At 47.2% G+C, this 24,087-nt stretch overlaps 1 protein-coding gene across 1 annotated transcript in view; it reads right to left on the bottom strand.

The window, feature by feature from the left end:
* Window positions 1-24,087, bottom strand: part of LOC135375841 (uncharacterized) — a 60,819-nt gene that overhangs the window by 13,679 nt on the left and 23,053 nt on the right. Inside the window, exon 7 of the mRNA XM_064608484.1 lies at window positions 102-203. Within this exon, the coding sequence (XP_064464554.1) occupies window positions 102-203 (102 nt within the window). The remainder of the gene's footprint in view (window positions 1-101; window positions 204-24,087) is intronic.

The raw sequence follows: 24,087 nt of genomic DNA, 5'->3' as shown, positions 1-24,087 counted from the left end.
CCACCAGCCCCACAGATACACACAACTTTGCAAATGCAACAACCTGCCTGGATTCCGCTTGTATTCGATACACAAAGACACACTTCATTTTCTTAACTCACCTTGTTGGATGAACTTGTCGTGGTAGGAGAGAAGATCCGCTAGTCGAAGTAATACGTGAAGTTCCTCTTCTGATTCGTTGGCTGCACTGGACGTCACCGTGACTGTAAAGCAATGTTGACTGTTAAGCCATCGATCGACATCCACACAAAATCATTATTTATTGTAAGATAACGTGGAACTCCTGTCACTATCTTCATTTAACGATGCTCAGAGATAAAACTACAGAGTGATTGATGTGGCGACAGCGCGTGTGAGAATCGAGTCAGTTGTGGGTACGTGTCGGTACCTCTATCTCTCAATTCTACATTTCTATGCAATCATGCATGCGGAAGTCCAGTACCCCCAAATGACATATGTGATCATCTGCTTCAATTTGAAATGTTCTTCCATGCAATTAGATCCTAGATCGATTAGGTATATTGGGGAGATGGCAGAAAATAGGTCGTCAACTTCTTGGCTTCTAATGCTGGGTTTATGAACCAACAAAGAATACCTTCGTGGCATTCAGTGTGCCATTATACACCGGTATACTGGACGCCAATACGGCATACAGGAAGATGGAGTTCTTTCTCCCCGTTTGGTTCTTCATTTACCTGACGGTCCTGTCCACTGGCTCAGTGCTTTCCTTAGTCTCTTGACGTGATATGGCTTTCTGGCCATATCAACAAGGTCAATCACTTCCTGGAAATCGTTCCCCACGGAGTCACGAAGCTGCTGAACATTGTCCCCGCCTAAAGACAATTCCAAAACTGAGGTTAAGGTTCCAAGACACGTGACTCCATGCATTATAGAAGTAACACTAAAACAAACTGAAAGGGCGGCTACGGGTGGATAGTAGACGTTGAATGGTGAGTGAACCCTAGAAATATCCGGGAGAATAGCGCCGACTGCGATACATGGCGGTGACCGCGCTATAAAATGAAACCCGCGTACAACGTTTTCTCGACGGAAAGACACAGAGTTCCGCGGTGGTGACGTCAGCCTGTCAGAAAACCGCTCAGCCCACCTGCACACGGTGATTTCTCGACGGTTCCTTGGCCAGCGTCGGCGATGCTTGGCCTTCGGTGCCGCTTACGGCGTTCTTTGTCGCGAGAGTAGAAGTACAGGCCCCGCAAAAGTTTACGGAAAACGCCACCGGTATATTTCCACCTCAGTGCGACACCCTACCCAGTAAACCACTAATATCCCTAGGACATCCTTACAAGGTCGTGAACGTCCTGAATATCTGGACATCCATCCAATATCTGTGGGATGTCCCAGAACGACATTCGCGTTTTTATTTTATCGAGTAAATCACAGATGTCCTAGGTACGTCTGCAGGATATCTCGCTTTGGACATTTGAATGGAGGAAAAGCCTGGAGATCCCTTGGATACCCATGAAAGATCCAGTATACGAGATTTTGGGCACTGGTTGAACGTCACAGGAACGTCGCCAGGACGTTGACTGAAGCTATGCGAATGAACGTGAAGTTTATGACATCTTGTTCCGACAGCCATATTTTTGTTCTGCTGAGAGCAAGCAAAAACTTCTGTAAACGTTAATTGGATGGCGGGAACAAGCAAAATCGTTATATATTTCTATCGTTCGCGTGCTGCTAGCCGTGAAAGTATTTATCTATATTCGTAACGATCGTCAAGCAACAGTGGAATTTGATCACTTTTATAGCTCCACTCAGCAGCTAATCCCATTATAGACAATAGCTTGAATTAAAAACACAGTATCGGGCATGAAAGAATGTCAGAAACATTATTGGTTATACCATGTCTCTGCAGATTCACGGGTTAATTGCAAAGAAGCACCTCCTCACCGTTACAGGTGTATCACGGTCCAAATACGTAACGAACTTGCCCCAACGGTCTTTATTTCAGTATAAGCTCTGGGCATTTTGTCAGCATAAACTGTTGTGAGGGTGGGTGTCCGCCAGGGCTGCCCCCTGTCACCGGCACTGTATGCCCTAGTGTTCGGCCCGCTTTTAGAGTCCCTCGCCTCCTCGGTTGCATCCCGGATGCTTGCCCTTCCGGGCACATCTGCATTACCGCTTTTTGCGTATGCGGACGACCTGTCTCTCATCCTGACCGACGAGGAAGCTATCGGGAATGTTCTCCAGGTAATTGAAAGCTACGGTAGGGTTTCTAATGCACAGATCAATAGAGATAAAAGCGCACTACTTTTCGTCAACCTCACCCCGTCGTGCTCCGCACCCTTTGGTATTCCTGTGAAGAATGCCGTGCGTGTTCTTGGGTATGATTTTCTGCCTTCAGGAATATCTCCCAGCACCTGGGCACGTGTCCATATGCGTAGTATTCCTGTGCTCCGGGACTTGAAAGAGCTCGTACTCCCCATTACCTGCAGAGCGCGCCTTGCTGCGTCTTGGTTTCTGAGTAAATATTGGTATTTAGCCAATATCTCCATCCCTCCGCGGACTACTCTTCAGGCCGCTACACGTGCGGCGTTTCAGTTTATCTGGGGCGGTTCAGTAGAATGGGTATCAAGAGGTCGTATGTATCGGCCTCGCGTAGATGGCGGCCTTTTGGTGCCCGATTTCAAAGTGAAGTGCCTTGCCTTAGGTCTGCGCGCGATCTTTCAGGGTCTCCTAGAGCAGCGGCATCCTGCTCAGGGTCTACTAACTTTTCTGTTAGGACCCGACATTCGTTTTTTTTCTGAGCTGACACACACTCGCCCGCGCTCAGAGTGCGTGGCTCCCCACCTGAAGGCATACGTTGTGGCAATGCGCAGCCTGCGAGCTTCTTTCCCTGATGATGACATAACATCATGGCCCGTGCGGCGCCTTTACATGGCACTTCTTGCGCTTAATCGGCCACCCCCGAACTCGACGCGTATTCAGCGCCACATAGCATGGCGTACGACCACTGCTGGCTGGTTGGACGCCCGTCGGGCCAGTCTTCAGTGGCGCTTAGCGCATGACGTCTTGCCGCTGCGTGAGCGTTTTTCCCGTTTTGGTGTAACGTCACCCGGCTGTCCCTTCTGCGAGTACAGGGAGTCAGCAGAACATGCTTTCAGTTTATGTTTGTTGCCGGGTGCCCTGTGGCATCGTGTAGCAGGCCTCTATAGCCTGACGGATGTTGAGTGGAGCACAGTTCGTGGTCTGTACCCCCTCCCTGTCTCGCAGCGGGATAGGCGGCATTTTGTGCTCTTGGTGGTCGAAATCAACTACCAAGTGTGGATTTCACGTTGTCGACGAGTGCACGCGCAGGACAGCCGCAGTGTGCAGGAGGTGATTCGGCTAGTTAACGCCGGTATTCGCAAAGTTCTTTGCAGGGAGCGTGCGGTACTTGGAGCAGTTGAGTTTCACCGTCGCTGGATGACCTCTGACATCCTCTTCAGGGTGGACAATGGCAAGTTCCATGTTAACCTATGAGGTGTCCACATCCTCGTGTTGTTCTCCCACTTGCAGCTTTCCAGTGTCATGGACTGTTGCATGGCGAAACGGACACGTATAGCAATCTCTGACCAGCCTTAGTCGCTGGGCGAGAGTTGGTATTCAGAATGTTGTTCGAGTCTATTTGAGATGCTGCAGGAAGCCTGCCCCTGTGGCCGGCCTTCCATTTGATGCCAATACACTCTCTCTCTGTTGTGAATGCTCCCTTGAGGGGACAAAAAGGAAGCCTGCTCTTTTTAGGGTGGAAGCACGTGCGGTAACATGGTCAGCCTTGGGGGACCGTGCGTCAGAGTTTGGTCGAACGCTGGCGGGGCTTACTACATTCCCTGAATTTTTGACCTGTTGTTGATGTTCGAAGCATGTATTACTACACAACACGTAAAAATTAACATTGTACATAATACGTATGCAAATACATATATATTTACATATATATCGGAATGGTGTTGTCATGTCAGATACGTATCAACTAAAAGCAAGTGCATGTTTGGACCTGCTTGCATGATGTCCCACGTACGTCCATATATCCTAAAAAGACGTTCCCGGGATATTCGCAGGATCTACAAATGACAAAGAAGTGCCAGTCCACAAAACGTCTCGGGGATGTAAATGGGCTCTGTGGCAAAGTCCGTGGGATATCCCAACGTCCAAAATAGGATATCCTGTAGACGTTTTCTGGATATATATGGTTTCCTGGGCTAGCGGCAAGCGGAAGTGGGATTGTTCACTCGTTCAGAGGGGTAGAGGAGTGAGACGGCAGCGACACCAATTCAAACCATGTTTCGAGCAGGGGCGGATCTAGGAATTTCCCAAAGGGAGGGGGGTCCCTATGGACAAGTGCCACGTACATTCTGACCCAAGCAGCACAATGTACTGAAAGTCGAGTGCAATAGGGGTGGCCGGTATGTGTTTCATCAATGTTCTTTAGTTTCACAAGCCTGTTCAAGGCCTTCCACTTACCAGTCCAACCCCTATTGCACCCGACTTTGAGTACATTGTGCTGCTTGGGGATATGGGCCATTAACACTATGTTCAAGTCTGGAATTCAGGGCAGGTCTGAACGCGTGCCCCCCCCCCCCCAAGATCTCCACCTGCTTTGGGCACATTAAAGCCATAACGAAACTCTCGCACTGTGTCGCTACCAGGGAACTCCCTCACATCTCTGAAAGAATAAACGGGCCAGTTTCCGCTCGCTGGTAGGCTGTCGCGCACAGGAGAAAATGCACCTGCTATGTGTTCCGTAAATATTTGTCGGGGCCTGTACATAGAAGATCAACAACTGAAACGTGGCAGTCTCCGAAAAAAGAAAGGAAGGAAAACATCATTTAGGGCTGTCGACAAAACACCTGTAGTCACCTCAGCTCCACGGGAACGAAATATCCACAAGAACAGGAAGACGAACAGGGCTCAAAATCCGCTGCGAATACTTTATCTGGCATCAATGGGATGAGGTTCAAGTAAGGAGACTGGAAATATACAGGATGTTTCCTATAAAGTGCCTATGAATTATATAAAAAAATCTAGCCATTGTACAAGGATGCAGCTTATTGCATTGGTCATTGCGACACTTTTTTCACCAGGAAGACACAGTTTTCTTTTTTTTTTTGTCACTAGTCAAATTTTAACAGCATTAAATTGAATTTTTAAAGTGCAGCTCCGCTGCTGTTCCGAAAGTATGAAGACGTTGTGATACTCAGAACCGTGGTCCCAACTTCATTCATAAACGCACATTGCTTTCCAAATTTCCATACTCCTTCGTGAGAAATTTGAGAAAAACTACCGGGCGGCAGTTCCACTTGTGACGTCATACTTGGAACTGCGCGGATTGGATCGCCACACCTAGCCAGCTCTGCCTGGCAACCAGTTTGTGTTTACACTCCGTCATGGCCGCTGTATCGTGCTGAAATAGCTGTCACGAGCTATCGGGGGCCACCGCACCGTTTTATCATGTTTCTTATAAGGAATACTTCGTCTTCGAGCACGTTCTCGTTCTCAATAGCTTTGGTGGTGCTTTCTGCACGCGCAGCAAGTCCGCGCATAGTGCGCTGCCAAAGCTATTGAGAATGCGTACGTCACACGTTAGTGTACGTCACACGTTAGGTGTTAGGTCTTGTTGGTAGCATGAAGCACAGTGCGGGCATAGAATGTCCACTCACGACGGCCGTCGTTGCACAACGAGGCCATCCTGTAATGCTTGTTAAAGAAGACCGGCAAAACTATCTTTGAGACTATTAACGACAGCAATTATCATGGAACACACCGAATACTTTCACCTTCGCCCATAGATCTCCGCCATCGCATCGACGATTTGGCGTTAGCCAAGCCACGAGCGCGGCTAAGCGAGGACGAAGCCGGGATTGGTCAGGGTTTGCCGACCACAGGACCGCCGTGCCAGGAAAATTTAAAAAATTGTTTTCTTAAAAACTACAAATAAATGGGTGAAAATTTTTCACATGTATGCTCCCTGTGCGGAAACGAACGCACAGCCCAAGCATGGCTCCATTTTGTCGCAGTCGAAAATCGGCGGAGCTGAGCTTTAAAGTTGATAATCGCAAATCTGCCGAGTCAACCTCACGTTTTTCCAATGGAAATGGAAAGCGCATGTTCGATTTACTCCGAAACATAGCTGAAGACGTCCAGCACCACAGCGGGAACACATAAAATAAAAATGCAAAAAGCAACGTTTTAGGACTCGGCAGGAAGAGATATGCCTGGAACGACAGGAAGCGTCAGGGGAAACTGAAGGCGTGACGCAGCAAATTTTGTGCGGCGAGGGACTGTGAAGGGGCGGAGCAACGACGGCCCAGATAGCGCTGAACTACTCGCGCCCAGCGACGTGGGAGTCCCAAAACGGCGCCTTTTTGCATGTCTTTTTTCTTTGTTCTTTTTTTTTTTTCATGTGTTCCCGCTGTGGTGCTGGACGCCTTCAGTGATGTTTCGGGGTAAATCGAACATGCGCATTCAATTTCCGTTGGAAAAACGTGGGGTTGACTCGGTAAATTAGCGAGATCAGTTTTAAAAATTCAATTTATCGCAGTTGAAGTACGACAAAATCAGTCTTCCCTGGCGAAAAAAGTTCCGCAAAGACGAATGCAGTGAGCGACATCCTCGTAATTTTTTTAAAAAGTATATATATATATTTTTTTAGGAACACGTTACAGCAAACATCCTGTAAAACATGTTACATGTATAGACAGTAGTATGCGAAAGCAGTCCTCCCAACCTGTGGAACCGTACGGCTTTCAAAACTAGAGGGAAGTAACCGTTGCGACCATCGTGGTGTTCTGTAAGTAGGACGACCTGTTTGGTTCCTTCCATAAATGGAAATCTTCCTTTCTCAATTCTCAATTTCCTTTCTCAATTAAAAAAATTCTTAACTGTGTTGCTTATTTCGTAGGTACCCCAATTTGGTGGCCCTCTCCTGTAGCGGTAGCGCTATGCGCACTGTGTTTGCATTACACCAATTCAAACGCTGACTTTCATATGAGAGCAACTCCTTTTTGAATTTTAGCGCCCGTTTAGAGAAGCAATCGAGCGACATTTGACGTCGCTCGAAATCCTGCTTCGTCTGTCAAGCTGTCCACCAGGAGTCACTATTCAGAATGCAAGTCGGCCTTTACAGTGAGAACGTGACAATCGTGTTCTGTGTCGCCATTATTACACCAGACGCAACGCTAACAGTGACGACATGTCGCGCGGCGTCTCCTACGAACCAGGTGGGAGTCAAAACACGTATTGCGTGATAAGCGGATTTGTTTTTTCATAAATTTATTCCGTATCTTTCTCTTCTCCAAATTAACTCTTAATTGGTCGCGGGTACGCTCTGAATCATGCGGCCACCGTCCCTTGTCCGCACATGTACACGCACGACTAGCTTCCGTTAGCATTCCGCGTATGCATCGTATCGTATGTATCGTATGCGCGTATCCATCTTTGGAAAGAGTGCCATCACATAGCTAAACTTAAATTCGACAACTTCTTTTATCACATAGGTGTAATATGGTGCTCGTAGAATTCTTCAGTTTGGGATTAGCTTTTCATAAACTTTGACATAACGCACAGCAGTGAACGAGAAACAGCTCTTCACGCTCGTAGCTCCTCGTAGCGGAGGATTTCTTTCTACCATCGAATGGCGGGGCTCCGTCACACTATATGTGCATGTGTATCGCTGAGCACGGCTCCGCCCCTTTATGCTGATTAAATGGCTCCGCTGATTGGTCCATTCGAAGCCTACTGATCACTCTCCACACTTTCTAAGCCCTCTGATTAGCCGTCCCCACCGATTGGCCCGTTCTAAGCGCACTGACTAAGCCCGCTGAACATAGCCTTCGTTAGCGCCCGCCAGATGGCAGCGGCCCCATTGCGGCTTTATCTCAGATGTTTAAACTTACCTTGTGGTGTGCAACTTTCCGCCCACTTCATGCTGATTGGTCTATTCTAGGCCTACTGATTCAGACGTCTAAGCCAAGGACGCACATTTCCCCAGGGCGTCAGTCGTGACGTTGCCCACATACGTGAGGCCGACAACGGCAAGCCCTTTCACCATCACCACCACCACCACCGTCTAAGCCAAAGCCTACTGATCACCCTCCCAATGTAAGCTTGCCGATTAGCCCTCGCTGGCCCGTTGTAAGCCCACTGACACCAGATGGTGCAACCCTTTACTGGCTCCGCCCACTTCACGTTGGCCCATTCTAAGCCTACCGATGGCTGGCCCTGATTGGTCCACGCTAAGCCTACTGAACGGTGATTGGCTTACCTGTCGCTCCTAAGCTAGGAAGCAGCTTCAGACAAGACACACGACAATTGTTGATTTCAACCTTTATTTGGTACAACAGCCTCCTGTTCCAGCTGTGGGTAGGTTCAGCTGCATCAGAGAGATCATTGGTCCATAATTCCATGTGGTCATCTCTCACGCTCACTCAGCTCCCTCGGTAGATTCCAACTGTTGTTGGTTCATCTAACTGCAAGTGGTCTGCTCATTAGTTCATCTGACTGCAAGTGGCCGCTCACCCAGCTCCTTATTGGTTCTAGTTGGTCACAGATCCCTCATAGGCTCCAACCCTGATTGGTCCATCTAACAGCAAGTTGTCTCTAGACGAGATAAATTTAACTGTGGGAGATTGTAACTTTTACCATGAGATAACTTTAGTGGGGGCTGGTAGGCTCCAACTGCTATTGGCCCGTGCTAACCGCATGCCTCCACCCTGCTGCTCATTGGTTCACAACGTTTCTGCGCATGCACTGACGGTGCCGAAGAAGGTTCCCTACACATTTAATAGAAATTATGCTATTGGTCCAGCTGCGTCATAGGGCACGGCTTGGTTCTGCTGTGGCTGGCCCTGATTGGTCCATGCTACTTACCTTCTGGCTCAACTCTTTAATGACTCCACCCACTTCGCATTTATTGGTCCATTTTAAGCCTACTGACTTCTAAGCCAGTCCACGCTAAGCCTACTGATTACTCTACGAGCGCTCTCATTGGCGGCTACCGATTGGCCCTCGTTCTAAGTCCACTGACACCAGATGGCGCAACTCTTCACCAGCTCTGCCTACTTCATGCTGATTGGTCCATTCTAAGCCTACGGACTTCTAAGCCGAACCACGCTAAGCCTACTGATTGTCCCTTCACACCAAAGCCTACCGATGTCTGACCCTGATTGGTCCACGTGAAGCCTACTGAACAGTGACTGGCTAGCCTGTTGCTTCTAAACCACAATGCAGCAGCTTCAGACAAGACACACGACAATTGTTGATTTCAACCTTTATTTGGTACAACAGCCTGCTGGTCCAGCTGTGGGTTGGTTCAGCTGCATCAGAGAGATCCCGGTCATCTCCTGCGCTCATTGGTCACTCAGCTCCCTCGATAGACACCAACTGCTATCGGTTCATCTAACTGCAAGTGGTCTGCTCATTGGCCCATCTGACTACAAGCCTCTCATTGGTTACTTATGTCTAGAGCTACCTAACAGGCTCCAACTGCTATCGGCCCATGCCTCCATCCGGCTGGTCACTGGTTCACAATGAAACTTTTTCACATGCTCCGTCCTACACAGACAAGAGATGGCGCCGCTTGTCCTTGCAAAGATGGACAGCTGCCATTGCATTGGTGACTCATTTCTATCCAACTGGGTCATACTTCTAGAGAGCCAGCGTCCTGAACAGCTAACATGCCGCCGCCTCCCGCTGTTCACATAGACACAGTTGGAAGTGGGAAAAAAAAAACATTTTCAGGGTACACATCTCAAAACACACTCTACACAAGTAAAGTTGGCTTCTCCCGGTTGCACGCGTGCGTTAGGTGAAGCCCGTCCCATCTGGCTGCTCACTGGTTCACAATGAAAATTTTCACATGCTCTGACCTACACAGACAAGAGATGGCACCGCTTGTCTTTGCAAAGATGGACAGCTGCCATCGCATTCGTGACTCAGTTCTATCCAACTGGTTCATACTTCTAGAGAGCCAGCGTTCTGAACAGCTTACATGCCGCTGCCTCCCGCTGTTCACATAGCCACAGTTGGAAAGTGGAGACAACACGTTCCTTTCCCTCGACGACGGTAACGTCCAAGCTCGTGTGGTTCTTTTTCCAGTAGTCACGCACCAGATTGAAATCATCCATAGATTTTTTATGCAAATAAACGTTTATTTGCCTGTGCTGTTTCACTAAATCCTTGGAAATATAAACCAGCCGCTCGCTTCGTAAATCATAAAACAACAACATTGATTCCGCCGATTGACCAGCACGCATAGCAGAAGGAGAGCTTGAAATATATCTACAGGTACAATGTCTTCGTATTCCGACGTCTTTAGGACTTCATTGAGATTACGTGATATTTGTGCGGAAACAATGAAGAAGAAGATGTCGAAACAAATGTCGGAGAATAATCCTTGAATCTCTTCAGTGTTTCCTACAAATCGGCACCATTATACGCGTCATTTACCGCGACGTGTCCCACGCCTCACCACAACGCACAGTACTAAATGCCAGAACTCGTTTGAGCAAGCCGAAACAAGCTATGGTATTACGGCATGCACGCGCCGTGATGTGTGAAGCGGTGTTCTCCTTTTCATAATGCTCTCACTTGTTTGATCGCGCAGAACATTTGGGATATGGTATAAAATTGCTTTAAGAAAGCGTGGTAACCTCTCCACAAACTATACTCGCTTAGACGATGATACTGGCTTAGGTGACATGACTTCTCGGTTTCTACGCGCACCGAATGAACTGAAAATGAGAACAACTGTTACCTCCTCATCTTGAAGACAATATAGTGAGACGTACTTTCCTCGTCGTGCGCTTGACCGTCGGACGGAACTCAAATGCGCCCTTGGAGGGTGGCGCGATTTTGTTTACACAATCGCGCCCGTTAGCTGCGAAGGACATTTGGAAACTGCATAAGCGAACCCTTTGTTCTCGGTGCTTGTTTCGGCAATGAGCAGGTGGGCTCATAGGGATATTTTTTTTCTTCGCATAGCGTGGTGTGATCACTGGTTTTAATACGTGCGGCCTCGGAAAACATGATTTACGAGGTGACCCAGTTTCTCGGAGAAAGCCTATTTACATTACCTTGACGCAACATTTTTTTCCGCTAGGGTCCACCGCAGAGTTTGGCCATGAAGTGCGTTTTGATATAAAACAGATGGCTCCAACACATCTTCAAGGTGACCCAATTTCTCGGGCTTGCAACCTTGCGGAAACGAGCGAGCACTGATATAAAAGAGATGGTCCCAACCTGAGGGGTGTGTTACGCGCCTGTGTTTCGGCTATCAAGTTTTCCGTGTGCCTGGAAGGTGCGCCACATTTTGGTGTGTCGGCGCATGTTGTGAGGTGTGCGCGGGCTAAAATCGTGTGAGCTGTCCGCGCGCCCGTGTTTCCCTACCCGGCTGTGCCGCGTCGCGCGACAAGAATCTAGGTGCGTCATACGGATGTGATGAGGTGAGCCCATTTTCTTGATGAACTTGTTCATAGTGCGAGGGGTTCAGTATGGGCGTGCATAGCACCAACCAATTTCGGTTTCATAAGCGTTGGAGCCTCGCCACATAGCATCACTATGCTTTTGTCATTCCGCTTGATTTAATTAATAGCTTATGTTGAACGCCATCTATCTAAAACTGCAATATACGCCGACATGGGCAGACTAAAGTCGCGTGAGCTGTCCACACGGCCGAAATTCGCGCCCTGCTGTACCGCTAGTTTATGAATCTATGTGCCAGTCAGTGACGCTCTTAAGGTGAGCCCATATATTTTTTTTTTTTTTTTTGTATGAGATGAACTTGTTCATAATGCGACGCCATGCGATTATCCTATATTTATGTTTCTAATGGTGCTTCCAGTTGCGCTCTGTTTCGAAGGTAGATGTGCGAGTTAGGTTGCGTGCGCTGGCTATGTTTGCACATAATGTTCTGAGAGAGCAATTGTGTTTCTTCATACTCAGTTTGGGTTGAGTGTCCGTTTTTAACATTGAGTACGTGCGAAGCTTCACCGCGTAGCATTGTTTAATAAGCGTTGGGGCGTCAGTGAGAGCCTTATCACATAGCATCACTGTGCTCTATCATTTTGCTTGATATAGATAATTTCTTATGTTGAACGCACACTGTCTAAAACTGCATGGGCAGGCTAAAGTCGCGCGAGCTGCCCACGCGCCTTCGGAAATTCGTATTTCAGATATTGCTGCATGGTGCTCGTGAATCTATGTGCCCGTCTGCGAAGGTGAGCACATCTATTTTTTTTTTTTTTTCGAGATGAAGTTGTTCATAATGCGACGTTGTGTCCTGAGCTTATATTTATAATGGTGCTTCCAGGAGTGCGAGTTGTGTTGCGTGCGCTGCCAGAATGTTCTGGGAGAGCAATTGTGTTTCTCCATACTCGGCTTGAGTTCAGTCTGCTTTTTAAGATTGAGTGCGTTTTTGTGTGGTCATCCTAAATTTATATTTCTAATAGTGCTTCTTGCTGTTCAGTAGTGCTCGTGCGAACGCGTGGGTGTGTCGCGTGAAATGTACGCTGGCTACGTTTGGGGCGTGATGTAGATTTGTAAACCTGGAAGGTGCGCGACAGTTTGATGTGTCTATATCGACGCGTGTTGAGCCCATGCGTCACGATCATACGCAGATTACGCATTCAAAATTGTATTGTGTGTGTGTGTGTGTTCATAGTTACGTGATAACGGCGTGTGCATGCCTCTCAGGTGAAAAATTCCAATATACGCGGACATGGAGAGGCTAAAATCGCGTGAGCTGCAGGCGCGTTTCAGATATTGCTGCATGGTGCTCGTGAATCTATTTGCCCGTCTACGAAGGTGAGCGCATTTTTTTCCGAGATGAACTCGTTCATTGTGCGACGTTGTGCCTTGAACTTATATTTCTAAGAGTGCTTCTAGGAGTGCGAGCTGTGTCGTGTGCGCTGGCTATGTTTGAACAGAATATTCTGAGGGGAACAATTGTGTTTCTTCATACTCAGCTTGGGTTGAGTCTTCTTTTTTTTTAGCTTCAGTACGTGCGTGCATAGCATTGTTTAATAAGCGTTGGAGTGTCAGTGCGTCTTGCGCTTCACCACATAGCGCCACTATGCTATTGTCATTCTGCTCGATTTATTTAATTTCGTGTGTTGAATGCGCGCTGTCTAAAATAAAAAAACAGGCCCAAGCTCTATAGGGTTTATTGATCATACAAGCTGTTTTTCCTTAAACCAGCTTCTCTGCACAGCATCAACTATCGTTGTTTTCTCGATCATGTGCTTCTCCTTGCTTATTTCGAACGCGTGCTGGCTTCCCTGATTAGCATCACGATGAGTTTTTTGCACATTGAAATGTTTTGTTTTGTTTATGTTCTGTCACAAAATTCGTTTTCAAGAATGAACGCGCTCCAATGCATCATTTGCCAATCTGCTTGATTGAAACAATTTTTAGGTTGAACTGCAAAGCACACACACATCCTAAACGATCCTAAGCTTGTTTTCAGGGGGTGGGCTTCACCTAACGCACGCATGCAACTGGGGAAGCCAACTTTACTTGTCATAAGCGTGTTTTGAGATGTGTACCCTGAAAAAAAAAAATTTTTTTCATTTCCAACTGTGCCTATGTGAACAGCGGCGGCATGTAAGCTGTTCAGAACGCTGGCTCTCTAGAAGTATGACCCAGTTGGATAGAAATGAGTCACCAATGCAATGGCAGCTGTCCATCTTTGCAAAGACAAGCGGCGCCATCTCTTGTCTGTGTAGGGCAGAACATGTGAAAAAGTTTCATTGTGAACCAGTGAGCAGCCGCGGATGGAGGCACGGGACGATAGCAGTTGGAGCCTGTTAGGGAGCTCTAGACATAAGTGACCAATGAGAGGCTTGTAGTCAGATGGGCCAATGACCACTTGCAGTTAGATGAACCGATAGCTGTTGGTGTCTATCGAGGGAGCTGAGTGACCAATGAGCGCAAGAGATGACCGGGATCTCTCTGATGCAGTTGAACCAACCCACAGCTGGACCAGCAGGCTGTTGTACCAAATAAAGGTTGAAATAAACAATTGTCGTGTGTCTTGTCTGAAGCTGTTGCATTGTGGTTTAGGAGCGACAGGCTAGCCAATCACTGTTCATTAGGCTTAACGTGGACCAATCAGGGCCAGACATCGGTAGGCCTTGGTGTGAAGGGACAATCAGTAGGCTTAGCGTGGTTCGGCTTAGAAGTCAGTAGGCCTAGAATGGACCAATCAGCATGAAGTAGGCAGATCTGGTGAAGAGTTGCGCCATCTGGTGTCAGTGGACTTAGAACGAGGGCCAATCGGTAGCGACCAATCAGAGCGCTGGTAGAGTGATCAGTAGGCTTAGCGTGAACTGGCTTAGAAGTCAGTAGGCTTAAAATGGACCAATCAACGCGAAGTGGGTGGAGCCATTAAAGAGTTGCGCCACGAGGTAAGTAGCATGGACCAATCAGGGCCAGCCACAGCAGAACCAAGCCGTGCCCTATGACACAGCTGGACGAATAGCATAATTTCTATTAAATGTGTAGGGAACCTTCTCCGGCGCCATCAGAGCATGCGCGTTGTGAACCAATGAGCAGCAGGGTGGAGGCACGGGCCAATAGCAGTTGGAGCCTACCAGCCCCCGCTAAAGTTATCTTATGGTAAAAGTTACAATCTCCCACAGTTAAATTTCTCTCGTCTAGAGATGAGTGTGAATGACCAATGAGTGGCTTGCAGTTCAATGGATCAATAGCAGTGGGTGAGTGACCACTTGCTGTTAGATGGACCAATCGGGGTTGGAGCCTATGAGGGAGCTGTGACCAACTATAACCAATAAGAAGCTGGGTGAGCGGCCACTTGCAGTTAGATGAACCAATAACAGTTGGAATCTACCGAGGGAGCTCAGTGAGCAATGAGCGCGAGAGATGACCGGGACCAATGATCTCTCGGATGCAGCTGAACCTACCCACAGCTGGACCAGGAGGCTGTTGTACCAAATAAAGGTTGAAATCAACAATTGTCGTGTGTCTTGTCTGAAGCTGCTGCCTGGCTTAGGAGCGACAGGTAAGCCAATCACCGTTCAGTAGGCTTAGCATGCACCAATCAGGGCCAGCCATCGGTAGGCTTAGAATGGGCCAATCAGCGTAAAGTGGGCGGAGCCGGTAAGGAGTTGCGCCATCTGGTGTCAGTGGGCTTAGAACGGGCCAATCGGCAGGCTTACATTGGAAGGGTGATTAGTAGGCTTTGACTTAGACGTCTGAATCGGACCAATCAGCATGAAGTGGGCGCACACCACAAGGTAAGTTTGAACATCTGAGATAAAGCCGCAGTGGGGCCGCCGCCATCCTGCGGGCGCTAATGTAGGCTATGTTCAGCGGGCTTAGTCAGTGTGCTTAGAACGGGCCAATCGGTGGCGGGGGCCAATCAGAGGGCTTAGATAATCTGGGAGAGTGATCAGTAGGCTTCGAATGCACCAATCAGCGGAGCCAGTTAATTAGCATAACGGGGGCGTGCTAAGCGTGCACCAATCAGCGTGAAGAGCCGAGTAATTAGCATAAAGGGGCGGAGCTACAGTCAACCAATCAATGATCAGTCAAGGCTTAGCACGGGCCATTCAGCGTGAACTGGGCGGAGCCCAGCCAACTAATTCGCATAAAGGAGCGGAGCTACGGTCAGCCAATCAAAGATCAGTAGGCTTAGCATGGGCCAATCAACGTGAAGTGGGCGGAGCTAATGGCGGCTAATCAGATTGGCTCTGGATTTGGCTTGTGTTGGATTACAAGCGGATTGTGTTGGCTTAGAACTGGATTTTGGCTTAGAATTGGATTAGAATCGGCCATCTTGGATTAGAAAAAGGATGTCGTTGTGCGTAATAGGTCCCTACTACTCACGTGATCATCCGTAACGAATCACGACAAAATAGCCGGAAAATGGCGCCAAAAAGCGTGCGCTGGCTGATCGAACTGAGCATGTGCGCTGCGTGCCCTCTCCACACCCTCTCACTCATCTTCTCTGTCCCCCCCCCCCCTGTTCCGAGGGCTTCGCGAGGCCATCTGCTAATATTATCGGGAAGCAGAAAATGAAAATCCAGAAGACGAAGGAATTCACATGTACAAATTTATTGACACGTTAAACATATACACAAGAAGCAACATTTGAATGCAAGTAAATCTACACGATTATTACAGAATACTGCAGAATAAATAGAGAATAAATAGTGCCGAGCAACAGAAAGCGTGACTATCATATTATACTATCCTTAAAGGGACTATGAAACGATTTTTTTCTTCGTTTCGTTCGAAAGAAGACATTTTTCTGAGTCTAGAACCGAAATTTTACTTTCGTCGCGCGAGCGGACTTCTCGGGAGCGAATTTAAACGGAGCGGCGAAGGGAGGACAGCTGGCGCCGCGCCGTGGGGAGCTGCCGAGCGGAGACACAACGGGTAACTTGACGCGACCACGGCCGGCTCAGCAACACGTCATCGTGACGTGTTGCCGAGCCGAGGAATCCCGCCAGCCCGCGAGCTGCCGCGAACCTATTCGGTTTGGAGAAAGTAGATATTATTATATAGCACGTGATGAGTCGCAGAAGCCATCCGCTTCATCCCAGCACAACTGTCGAATTTTCTGGTGACAGGGGCCACATGCTCGCGGATCGCAGGGCCACGAACAGGTGTCGGTGTCTGATTGAAAAAGAAAAAAAAAAGACAAGGGAACCTGTTAATAATATGGTAAACCCGAGCACAGGCAACGTTAATTGGCTGAATACGCTCTGTAAGACATGCCAGCGTTACGCGCCCAATGTCGACTAATGCCAAAATTGGAGGAGCCCTGCGTACGCGATGCACGCTGTTTTCTTTTTCATGCACACCAGTGTATTAAACATCAGACACATTCAAATAGCGGAACAAAACGCAACAAGTAAAGCTAACGCAGAATCATCAACCAGATCATGACTGATAACCGGCAGAAAGTGATGTAATACGGGGCAAGGCGTACCTCCATGCACACAGTTAGGCGACAGTATTAAACGTCTGATCACTGACATGCATAATACGTTTGTCTGCTTACCTTTCATTCAGGCGTTCGTCCATGGCTCGAAGATCTTCGAAATCCACGAAACGAAATCACCGCCTGCTCACATACGTAGACGCGAGCTACACAACGGTCAGACGGGTCGGCGCCTCGGAGAAACGAACGCGGGCGAATCCAGTTCGAGTAGCACGGGGGTAGCTGCCGCGCGCGTAGCGTGTGACGAAGACTGTGCAAAATATAATATATTTGAGATATATAAAAATATATATCTCAAATGCAAATGGTCAAACAACCGTCATAAAAAATAGACGCAAATACTAAATAATTGCAGTCAGCTGTGAAGGGTCTGTTCACGAGCCGATCGGTAGCAGTTTTATCTCAATACAGCTTACAGAAACAGGATTTCTTGAAATGAATTATGAAATTACCACTTCTGTTGAAACTAGAAGTTCAACTCACAGTACGCACACAAAATGATAAGAATCAAGGGAATGGCATAACCGAAGTAAAACAGGGAAGTCGACAATTATACGCTATGTAATCTGTCCGTATTCCGCATAGTAGCGGCCGTGACTAGTAGGTGAAGATAACTTTTTTCCATTTTTTTGGCTGCGATTCGTGTTATCGCTTTGTGAGATGACGAGAGGTGTGATGTTTCGCCACGAAATGTGGTCATTTCATCATTTCACTAGTTTGTTTCAGTCGTCTCCATCGCATTATGCGACGCTGATTGCCCACAGTTTGCCGTGAGACGATCGTTGTATTTCCGAGTAAACGGAAGATCCGTCTTCAGACTTCAGAGTTCAATCCAAGAAATTGCATTTGCATTGCAAGATAGTTATCGTGCGACAAAAATTCCTCGTAGCAAAATGGATGCGACAGCACTCCTTCCCCTTGCCTACATAATAAACATTTACCGTGGTGCCCCTCCTTCCATGCTCCGATTCTTCGTTGAGTTCCCCCACATTTAGAAAACAAAGGAACTAGTTGGAAAGAAAAAGGAACGAGACAAAGACGCGCCAGCTCTGGGGGACCGGAAAAAATGTTCCCGAAAAAAATGTCTCCGGAAGAAATGTCCCCTGGAAAATATGTCCCCCGGAAAAAATGTGCCCTCGAGAAACATCCACTTTTGGTACACGTGGGATTTTTGCGAAATCTTCGGTTGCGATATTGCAGGTCTTGAAGTCCTCCGGCTCAAAATAAATACTAAAATTCCTAACCACTTACTAAGGGATTTTACTTTGAAAGCTCGACCTACTTTCACTTGCGATTTCTCGTAGGGAATACACTGCAATCAATTTCACGTTCGTTGATACAACGTGACACGGGTTCGAATCCTGTCACCAGGTGTGCTCTCTGAGGTTTTCCTTGGGTTTTCTGTCGGATTTTCCTGACGAATGTCGGCTCACTTAGCCCTGAAGTCAACCCAGAACCCTCCTGCTGTCCTCTGTCCAGGCCTGTACACCGCGTACAGCAATAGTTGCTTCGCAGCGCTAACACGGAAAAACATTTTCTCTGCTAATTAGCACAAATGTGAAGTGTCACAGGTGGTGGTGGTGAAAGGGTTTGCCGTCGGCCTCACGTTTGTGGGCAACGTCACGACTGACGCCCTGGGGGAATGTGCGTCCTGGGCCGACTTCTAAAGGAACTGTGCCGACATATGTCTGAAAGTGTCTAAGGAAAACCCACAAAAACCCCAGACAGCACAGCCGGCACCGGGATTTGAACCCGGGTACCTCCCAGCGCTAACCACTGAGCCACAGGAGCTGCTGAAGAAGTGTCACAGAAAGTAGTACGACGTCCAGTTTCAACAAATCGGGAGAGAAGACGTCATTCGGAATGACCAGGAGCATGTCAAGTTCTTTTTTAGAAGTGCGCAGATCGACGTGCACGGTGATGTGTAAAGAGGGAAATAAAATGCGGGGGGAAAGCAACAAAATTGACAGACAAAAATATATTTCAATATGTCTAGCGGTATCAGATCTCGGGAGCCCCATGACTGTACAGGCCGCATTGTTGCAAGACACAAGGAAGTAAATTCACTAAAACTGATCCACAGCGACTACCTAGGCAAAGAAATGCTACGTGTGAATAGTCATTTTAAAATGGAATTGAATGTGAATAAATTAAGCTACTCGTTGAATAACCGTAATTGGACACATATACAACATATATTGGAATACAAACATGTGCGGTACGTATATGTATGCGTAACTATAGCGCTTACTCTTTTTTTGTTCTCCATGTGCCGGGTCTCTTCAAATATACTCAGTTTAGTAGAAGCATCAATTCGACTTGGAATTCGAACATTGAATTCCATATTTGATTAGGAAATGGAATAGGATATGCGATTACTCGCTTCGGTGCTCAAAAATCCAAACATTCACACCGTCCTATATAGTAAAAAGTCAACGTCCGAAGTCAACCAGTCCACGCGTACCAAAAGTGAATTTTCCTCAGGGGACATTTTTTCCGGGGACGTTTCTTCCAGTGAACATTTCTTCCCGAGACAATTTTTTTCGGTGACATTTCTTCCGGGACCCGTGCTCTGGGGAAGGGGATTGGCTTATATTCTTTTCTCTCTGAGCAATAGTATTCACGCATAGCACAGACAATTGTTTTGTAACAGCCTGCTTTCCGCCCCTAACAGGCTTCGCTGTCATAGAAGTTGTCAGGGGCACTGGGAGACCGAAGTTGATTCGCGCAGCGAAGGGCGCAATTGTTATGATTCGAGCCTATTGTGATAATTGCAGTTTCATTGTGATACGTATTATAATAATAACGGATACAGTTCTATGACATTTGACAGCAGGGATGCTTGTCCGTCGCGTAGCGAAAAGATTGCAACGAGACAGGTGTTGTACGAAATGCCGCAAGCGTTCATTGTACACGCAGGCATTGCTTACTAGGGGCAAAAATAGGATGCTACGATTTTTAGTTCTGTACACAACAGTTGTTTCGATCCAAAGCCAATATGTTACTCTGTGGAAACCTTGCAAGAATGTCAGAAGTACAAGCGAAGAGACACTCAAGAGCCAAGCTCTAAACAACAGCTTTGTTGCGTTCCCCTGCGATTCTCTCTTACAATGAGAAATGAGATACAACAACCGAAGTAAGGTCAATGCGTGCGCATTCTCGTTGTTTTTCCTCGGTCGTTCGTCCTACGGCCATGTGTCACGTTGACCCGGTTGCAGCAGCACAGTGGATGCCAATCTCCCGTGAGGTGGTCTATTTCCAGGTCTCGCGTAACGGACTGTTACACTGGTTACACACTGGTCATTTCAGATCTATCCGCTGCGCCGTGGAGCACTATGCGTGAGAAGGTAAAGAGCATGTTGGTTGGAACTCATCAAAGGAAGATGTCACCTTTGTCGAGAAACACGCTTCCGGGTAGCGGTAGGGAGGATTTGTGTCAAATAAACCTAGCTGGGTTGCTAGTTGAACACCGTCCGTGTCTGTCGTGTTTGTGTTCGTCCACCACGATGCGTCGCCGAGAAAGCACGAATTCAGCTGAAATCGCCCGCAGAGTGCTGTCCTCACTTCCGCACTTCGTTCGCAGACTATAGCGCAGACGATATCCCCAGGGTTCAACTGATTTCGGTATTATAGCTGCTGAGTAGACTTTTCATGCTGCTCTCGTTTGTTTTGAGCAACGACCGCTCGTCAAAAACGCTTAGGAAACGTTCCTGGGTGGGTTTCCGCGAATCTGCAGTTGTGTATGTAGAAAGGCGCGTGTAAAAAAGGGAAAAATAGACTTCCCCCATTTCCTGTCTTTTTGCTTCTTTTCGCTAACAGAAAAATCGGGAACTCAGACTCCGTGAAAAGCATGGCGGCAAATGATGCGCAATGGTTCGTTGTGCTTTGTTTCTATGATGTTGTTTTACGCTTGATACACATAACCAACCAGCCAAGCAAATACAGTCGACACTACAGTACGAGAATACAGTAGCATTTTAGTAGCTATATTATTTTTCTCTTTGGAATACAGCGTACTGAGGAACGTAGACTGGGACAACGTCTTATAGCTTAGAACAGGTTTAGAACACCTTGCTTCCGCATCAACGGTTTCGGTTCTACGAAACGTGGTCGAGCGGTGGGCTGCACGGGGTGGGACGGTCCCGGCGAGACAGCATTCCGCCATGAATGCAGTGCGCGACGGTGTAGCGATACAAGTACACTTTCGCCTCCTTCCTATCCCCTGCATTCTTCTTTATTCATACGACGTTGGGAACACGACAACGGGAAAAAAGGAAACAAAAAAACATTCATAATGGCTTGTTGTCGCGAGCTATCGCCTTGGGAGATTTACTGAGACACGCCGTGGCCCTGCGACGTAGGGCAGGTCCTGGCACTGAAACCGAAACTTGCCCCAAATATGTAAACTGGTCCAGTTCGAATTGGCACCACCTCACTTCCAGTTGCTACCAGTTCACTTTCCAGTTGCCACCAGCCCAGCTTGAACTGGTACCAGTTCACTTTCCAGTTGCCGCCAGTCCATCGCAGCTTGAACGTACCTGTTCACTTCCCAGTTGCTACCATTGGGTACTTCCCAGCTGCTACTATTTGGGTACTTGGTAAATTAACCCCATACACTAAATTGTCTCGCGCTTTGATTAAACGTGCGCACCCCGTGAGAAACGAAGGGGGTCTGAAACACATCGTCTTTTTCTCATCTTTATTGGTTGCAAGGTCACAGCGGTTACAGTGGAAGACGTCGCTCCAATGGTCTGAACTTGACTGAAGAGTTCGGCATTTTCTTCGCTGCGACAGCAGAGTGCTTCGCTCAAACGATGAGTTGCATATTTTCCAGGTTGTGCAGATGAAAGAATCCTAAGTGCGTTCGTGGATCTTGCCGTCCCTTTTTTTTTTTTTCCCTTTGCATATTTCGCTTGCGGTGTCCGCCGCAACGTCTTCCTGTTATCTGTTCCAGGAGACGTCCTTGCTCATGAAATTCTCCTGGGCATACTCTCTGGCCTCGCCATTCGTTCCACGACATGGTCTTCCCTGACATCCTTGTCACATTCACTGTCCAACTGCGAAGAGTCTATCACGATCTTATTTCCGTGCACCGCCATGTCTTCTGAGGAAGTCAGAGCACGTAGCGTTCTTTTGGTCTCAGTTTAGTCACACGAGAGAAGGACAGGAAATACTCAACTACGTGTATGCTCCTTGATGTTCATTGGTTGCAGAATCACAGTGGTGGCAGACGTTAAAGTTCCTGGCTTGACTGGGGCGATCCGCACTTTCTACGCTGTTTCAGCCGGATGTTACGGTCAAACGAAGACAGTCCCAGTTCCATACGTTTAGGTTTTGCTGATGACAGATTCCTGGGCCCACTGCCTCGGTCTTGCCGTCTGTTCCACGACATGTTCTGCTTACGGGGTCCGCCACATCGCCTTTAGAAGAATTGACATAATAGGAACAGTTTCTTCTGTCTTGTTTCTTCGTCTCTCTTCCAGGACATGTTCTTGCTGTAGATGAAATCCTCCTGGGTTCTTTGGCCTCGCCATTCGTTCCATGACATGGTCTTCGCTGACATCATTGTCACATTAACTGTCCAACTGCGAAGAGTCTATCACGATCTTATTTCCGTGCACCGCCATGCCTTCTGAGGAAGTCACAGAGTACGTAGCGTTCTTTTGGTCTGAGTTTTTGTGTCTGAATCTCCAACGACAAGAAGAAGGGCCCAGAGGAATAGCAGTCTCTGTTCGAAATATGGGCGGCTCTCCTTCTGGACACTTCCCCGGTCATATTCTTTACTGGATTTTCTTCCCTTCTGCATCTCTTGATGACATCTAACTGGACACATTACTTTAAGGACAACTGCACGTAATCATCTAATCACACGCACACAAATGGAATTTTTGGCGTGCATTTTTGAGCCAGACGTGGTTCCTTTACACAGACCTTGATTACATCAAAGTAATATCTTCCGTAATCTGTAACCATAGCTGACAAAGCAATCTGGAACTCGTGCATCTATTCGGTTGTAATGAGTGTATAACCGACAATACTTAGTTTACACAACTCTGCAGCGAAGTGAGCGAGAGTTCCGAGATGATTTGAATTAAGCCTTCTCCAATGTGCGAAAGAACAATGTATTTTATTTACATTTTTAGACATTTCGGTATATACATTTTGACACCCAGGGTGGTAAAGTTCGGACCCATATATGTCCAGGGTTGAACGTGGGCCAGGGTGACAGGTACAGGGTGAACTTCACACATTTTTGGACTAACATTGTCACAAAAGCCATTACCACCCTAAAAGGTGTAGCACTGCGCGACTCTTTTTTTTTTTAAGAAAACAATGTGGGGCACAATCGCTGTATTACAGTTATCTCCCCTAAAGATGAGGTGTACTACATAAACAGAATCCCAGGTACTGTTGTATAAAATAGCTAACCATATAACTAAACATGTTAGGAGTTCTAATTAAATTTTTAAAAAAATTATTATTTAAATAATATTTTTTAAATGTGTTTACACATTTCCGAATGATCTTCTGGACCTTCTACCGAACAGTGGTTCGTAACATAAAGAATGATAATGATGATTCAGCTTTTAGTGCACCAAAGGAACTTTCGTCATACAGCGCCAAACAAAGGTAACAAACTTAACAATCTAGTTTAAATAAATACAAAGGTAAATTAAAATAAATACTATGGAAAGAACATACTTCAAAAAGTTAACCCAGCCAGCTTTCCTGGTAGCGAAACTGGTGACTAGAGCACTATAACATGAAGAAGGAAAAAAAAGATAAAGGGAGTAGCCATGGCCATCGCAAAAGTTTTTTTTTTTCTTTCTTTCACGGAGGAAGGCAAGGACTTAGTATACTGCTGTTGATACCTCTATTAAAACTGCCACATCGTCTGCAGAGCTCGTGTCCATTGACAGCTCGGTGCCACTTGGTGCTTAACCACAACAGCTGCAAACAATCGTCAGCATCATGAATGAAAGTCACTCAAGCGAGTGCATTTCTGACGGAAGCTGAACCTCTTCTGAACTAAGCTGAACATCTTCTGAACTAAGCTGAACATCTTCTGAACTAAGCTACGCTCCTTCTGAACCAAGCTAACTTTACTACTTTAGATGACGTCT

The sequence above is a fragment of the Ornithodoros turicata genome, unplaced genomic scaffold, assembly GCF_037126465.1.
Source record: "Ornithodoros turicata isolate Travis unplaced genomic scaffold, ASM3712646v1 ctg00000947.1, whole genome shotgun sequence".
Taxonomy (NCBI): Eukaryota; Metazoa; Arthropoda; class Arachnida; order Ixodida; family Argasidae; genus Ornithodoros; species Ornithodoros turicata.
This window is presented reverse-complemented; position numbering and strand designations above follow the sequence as displayed.